This window comes from Sinocyclocheilus rhinocerous, unplaced genomic scaffold (genome assembly GCF_001515625.1).
Source record: "Sinocyclocheilus rhinocerous isolate Xijiao unplaced genomic scaffold, SAMN03320098_v1.1 scaffold867, whole genome shotgun sequence".
NCBI lineage: Eukaryota > Metazoa > Chordata > Actinopteri > Cypriniformes > Cyprinidae > Sinocyclocheilus > Sinocyclocheilus rhinocerous.
The window spans coordinates 282,847-288,793 of NW_015649279.1; the positions used below are offsets into that span (position 1 = coordinate 282,847).

Sequence of the window (5,947 nt, forward strand, 5' to 3'; positions counted from 1 at the left end):
GCTTTTTTGGCTTCTGATCGCAAATGTAGCCGAACTTTGGAGCGCTTAGATTAGCGAGCAAGGTCCTGGCAGATCGCTAGCTCCGGTCCTCACAGATGAAGAAGAAGAAAAAGTGCATAGGAATCGATAGGCAGAATCAAAATTTTAATTTGACAACAAGTATCCGATTCCTGAGCTTACGTATCCGATTCTGGAATCAGAATCGATTTTCGATTCCCAACCCTACTCAGGGGTGAGTAAAACAGCCTAATTTTTATTTTTGGGTGAACTAACCCTTTAAAAAAGCTCAGCTGGCATCTCTTAATCTTGCGTTTTCCCCACGTCTTCTGTTTCTCAGCTCAAACGTGTTCTGTGAATATCAGCACTAGCGATGTGTTCTGCGTTACGCTCCTTCACAGAGCGGCACATCACATCAACTCTTAACACTGGCGGTGACGAGTCTAATTGTAACATTTGCCAATGTTATTATTCAAAACTTTGATTCCTCAGTTAAAAAATAAATAAAATGGATGAGATAGCTAGAGCCGGATCCTGCGCTTGCAGATCAGGACTGTCACATGATCTAGAGGCCAGCTGTGATTGGTGCTTGTGTGTCTTCAGATAAACATCAGTGTGTCTCAGACTCTGAGCTGATAGTCGTCCATCGGTCTGAGTGTGTGTGTGTGTGTGTGAGTGTGTGTGTGTGTTCAGCAGTGACGTGTGTGAGCGCAGACGCTTAGCTGTGTAAGCCAGTTAACATGCTGAGACCTGCTCTCATCTGGAATGTCTCTCTCTCTCTCTCATCTGTCCGTGTCTTAATCCAGGCTGATGTCAGAGAACAGGTGTGTGTGTGTGTGTGTGTGTGTGTGTGTGAGAGAGAGAAAGAGTGTGTGTGTGTGTGATGGTCAGTTATAGTACATTCTGTCATTGTTCACATGAACATGACCAGCTTATTTTTCATCGCAAATGAAAGGAAAAGCAATATGAAACTATATTTTGCATTGTTGGAATTATGACAGTTAAGCACTTTCTCCTCTAATATTTCATTAGCGTAATGCAAATCAAATCTCATTCTGATTACTGTAATGCATCCAGACATTTACATCTGAGTTTGTGTGATTCTGGTGATTACTAACACTGATCATCATTACAGTTAGACAGCAGTAATTAATCAGTGACAGTGCAGTAAATACACTGTGTTCAGAAGATTTAATGTCTGAAGTGTCTTCTGCTCACCAAGGCTGCATTTATGTGATTGAAAACACAGTAAAAATGCTGAAATATTATTACAGTGTAAAACAGCTGTTTTCTCTGTGAATATCTGTTAAACTGTAATGCATTTCTGTGATGCGCAGCTGTATTTTCAGCATCATTACTCCAGTCTTCAGTGTCACATGATCTTCAGAAATCATTCTAATATGCTGATTTGCTGCTCAAGAAACATTTCTGATTATTATCAATGTTGAACACAGTTGTGCTGCACAATATTTTTGTGGAAACTGTGATTGTGTTCAGAAGATTTAATGTCTGAAGTGTCTTCTGCTCATCAAGGCTGCATTTATATGATTGAAAACACAGTAAAAATGCTGAAATATTATTACAGTGTAAAACAGCTGTTTTCTGTGTTAATATCTGTTAAACTGTAATGTATTTCTGTGATGCACAGCTGTATTTTCAGCATCATTACTCCAGTCTTCAGTGTCACATGATCTTCAGAAATCAGTATAATATGCTGATTTGCTGCTCAAGAAATATTTATGATTATTATCAATGTTGAACACAGTTGTGCTGCACAATATTTTTGTGGAAACTGTGATACATTTTATTTTTCAGGATTCACAGATGAATAGAAAGTTTAGAAGAACAGCATTTATTTGAAATAGTAATGTTTTGTTACATTATAAATGATCAGTTTAATGCATGCTTGATGAATAAAAGTATTAATTTTTGTTTTCAAAAACCCAAACTTTTGAACAGTAGTGTAGCATGATGTATAATATTTCACAATTGAAATATATATAATTAAAAAAATAACTACTATAGTACATTAATAAAAAAAGTGACAGTTATGAAGTTTGAGGTAAATGTGCTTAATTGTCATGAAATAAATAAAGCGTTCAGAGTTTGTTCAGATTTGATGCTGACGTGAGTGTGTGGTGTTGGTGATGGGACAGATCCTGCGGATGTCTCACCCTGACAGTGTTTCTGCTGATACCGTCACGTGTGTGTGCTCCAATGATGTGTGATCCTGTGTTCTGATGATATTCTGAGGCGTTGAGTGTGTCGCGGCTGCTGTAGCTTCAGTCGGATGCTGCTAGCGGTGTCACGCTGACGTTAGAGCAGAGCGTCTGCGGCTCAACATGCAGCGGTGCACACCAGTGTGTGTGATTCTCTCTGCTGGCTTGTTCTGTGTGCAGGAAACAGGCGCTTACTCAGCACAACACACACACACACACACTCTATACACACACACACACACACACACTCTATATACACACACACACACACTCTATATACACATTACACACACACACATACTCTATATATACACACACACACACACACACACTCTATATACACACACACACACACTCTATATACACATTACACACACACACATACTCTATATATACACACACACACACACTCTATACACACACACACACATACTTTATATATACACACACACTCTATATACACACACACATACTCTATATATACACACACACACACACACACTCTATACACATATGGTAGTATTTCTATGACTTTCCAAAAGGGAAAAAACTAAACAAAAAGATTTTGATAAATGTAGCATTACATCACTCACACACACACACACACACACCAATAATCCCCGTGTGCTGCATGCTGAATCATGTTCCTGTGCTTCCTTTCTCTGTCCCTGTCCCGTCCACTCGGATAGTGAGTGTGTGTGTGTGAGTATGAGTGTGCGTGTGTGAGAGAGAGAGTGTGTGTGTGTGAATATGAGTGTGTGTGTGTGTGTGAATATGAGTGTGTGTGTGTGTGTGAATATGAGTGTGTGTGTGTGTGAATATGAGTGAGTGTGAATATGAGTGTGTGTGAGTGTGTTGTAAGGATATCAGTTGAGTTCTGTGTTTTATTTAGAGCGTGTGTGTGTGTAAGGTTCATGAGCTGCTCTTTTTGTAGTTACGCATCGTTTTGAATGTGATGTGAGAAACTGATCTGGAATATTTCTGGACTCTGCACAGTAAACGTCCTTTTGTTAACTTTTATTGAACATGAACTAATAAAGTAAAATACTTCAGAAACATGTAGTTTCAACATTTACAAGTACAGTATTCAAATCCAAAATCTGTTATTTAATGGAGCTGAGCTGATATGAGCTAAAAAAATTAAAGTTGCTTTATTATTAACATTAACAAAGTTTGGAAAATACTGTAACAAATGTATTGCTTGTTGTTAGTTAATTAATTATTAATTAGTGTTCATTAAGTGCATTAATTATTGTTAACTCATTGTGAAGTGTTACCGATCACCGTTCATTTTCCTTTTTTTTTTCTTCCAGTCGAACGCGTAGCCTTTCGAAGTATACTCCATTTGATGCGCGTGTATGCGCGCGTTCGACACATGCGCTCTAGAAAGCGTCATCCATGTCCAGTGTCTGCTCTGTTTTTCCCTGTTTCCTTATGACCGATAACTAATATTTTTGAACTCTTTTGAAACAAAGCTGAGCTGTCTCATACCCTCTCGTTCACAAGCGCTTGTCATTGTGAGCGTCTGTTGTTGCGATTTCCGCTATGTTTTTGTTGTTGTTCTGTTTCTGTAGTTTCATTTCTACTGTGAAACAACGGCCCGGGATAGTGTTGCCACCTTGTGGAAAAACTGATTACTGCAAAATTACTTCAATGCACATGTGCGACCTGCGCGTACAAAGTACACAATGTTACAAAAATTTAGTGGAACGCATACTATTCTGAGTCTGAGCACTGTACACTGTCCCTCGCATACGCGTAAAACGTGAAGAATACTTTGGGCTTTGGGGTACGTTTATATGACAACAATGTGCTACAAAACAGAAACATTTTTCTTTTGTTTTTGAAAAATTTTGTACAACAACAGAATTGTCAAAACAATCCCTGTTCACACGGATCTGCGCAAAAACTCGTTAAAAATGCGGCATGAGTCATGCCAGGCCAGTAGTTGGCGATGTCGCTTTTGTAAAGAGACACTACTTTGAAACCTGTTTTCAAAAGACCATCGTTATTTAAATGAATGGCCAAAATGCTTAACAACGTCGTTTGCACTCTTGCGTTACTTGATCTTTTTATTTTGGTGCGTCAATCTGTTGAGTTACTTAGTATAGGAAATTATGATCCGCACTCACGAGAACAATCTTCTTTTTTCTTTTATTTTACATTCATTACTGATGGGAAAAGACACAAACGTTTCGGCTCAAAGTAAACATTTTACAAGTTTCTTATAAAAATGCCTCATCATGTAACATCCCTTTTATTTTCTCAACGTATGTATTAGTATTCATAACCACTATCCCTCCACCTTTATCTGCTCGTTGAATAGTCAAAGTCGGATCATTTAGTAATGCTGATAAAGCTTCTCTTTGCACTCTTGTTAAATTTCTTTTCTTGTACAATTCATCACTAGGTTCTTGTAATAATTTTATACGTGTGTGTGTGTGTGTGTGTGTCCAGATGTTGTTCAGACCGCACAGTGTCAGCTGGAGTCTGATTGCATCACTGTAGCTGGAGCAGATCCAGTGATATTAATAGAAGCGCATGCTTAAAATACACACAAACACACACACACACACACACACACTGTGCGTCAGCGTTACTGGAACAGTCGCTGCTGTCTACTTCTTCTCCATCTGATTTACTGTCTGTCTCTCAGACATAAAACACAATCCACCCATCTGATTTGACACACACACACACACACACAAGTATCTGCACATCAGTTGAATTTAACATGAATTCATTCATAGATGCTTTTTGATCATCATGTTGCTTGGCAGCCGTAAACAGCCTGTATTTATGCTAATAAAGTACATTAGTGTTTATGCTGATATTGTGATCTGTCTCTCAGGTTGCGATCAAGATTGTGGATAAGACTCAGCTGGACGATGAGAATCTGAAGAAGATCTTCCGGGAGGTTCAGATCATGAAGATGCTGCGACACCCTCACATCATCCGTCTGTACCAGGTCCCGCCCCCTCCCTCACGCTTGCAGCTGATTGGTCTGTGTTTTGTGTTCGGTTGAGTGTGATTGGCTGAGTCTGTGTGTGTTTGGCAGGTGATGGAGACGGAGCGGTTGATCTATCTGGTGACCGAGTACGCCAGCGGAGGAGAGATCTTCGGTGAGACAGGACTTTGATTCAGAAAAATCTGTTCACCAGAACAGTGTTGAACGTCTCTGAGGTGTTTCTGCTCCTGTGTGTTTCTCAGATCATCTCGTGGCTCACGGACGGATGGCGGAGAAAGACGCGCGGCGGAAGTTCAAGCAGATCGTAGCGGCGGTTTATTTTTGTCACTGCAGGAACATCGTCCACAGAGACCTGAAGGCAGAAAACCTGCTGCTGGACCACAACCTCAACATCAAGATTGCAGGTGTGTGTGTGTGCGTGTGTGCGTGTGTGACTTTTTGTGTGACTCACTCACTCTTGTACACACAGACTCACTCACTCACACACACACAGACTCACTCACACAGACTCACTCTCGTACACACTGACTCTCTCGTACACACTCACTCAGACTCACTCTCGTACACACAGACTCTCTCTCGTACACTTGCAGACTCACTCTCGCACACTTACAGACTCTCGTACACACAGACTCACTCTCGTACACACACACAGACTCTCTCGTACAAACACAGACTCACTCTCGTACACACACACACAGACTCACTCTTGTACACACAGACACTCTCGTACACACAGACACTCTCGTACACACAGACACTC

General features: G+C 40.3%; 1 protein-coding gene across 1 annotated transcript in view; it reads left to right on the forward strand.

Moving 5' to 3' along the window:
* Positions 1-5,947, forward strand: part of LOC107710505 (serine/threonine-protein kinase SIK3 homolog) — a 44,271-nt gene that overhangs the window by 11,732 nt on the left and 26,592 nt on the right. Inside the window, exons 2-4 of the mRNA XM_016515289.1 lie at positions 5,068-5,184; positions 5,275-5,338; positions 5,427-5,588. Coding sequence (XP_016370775.1) covers positions 5,068-5,184; positions 5,275-5,338; positions 5,427-5,588 — 343 coding nt within the window. The remainder of the gene's footprint in view (positions 1-5,067; positions 5,185-5,274; positions 5,339-5,426; positions 5,589-5,947) is intronic.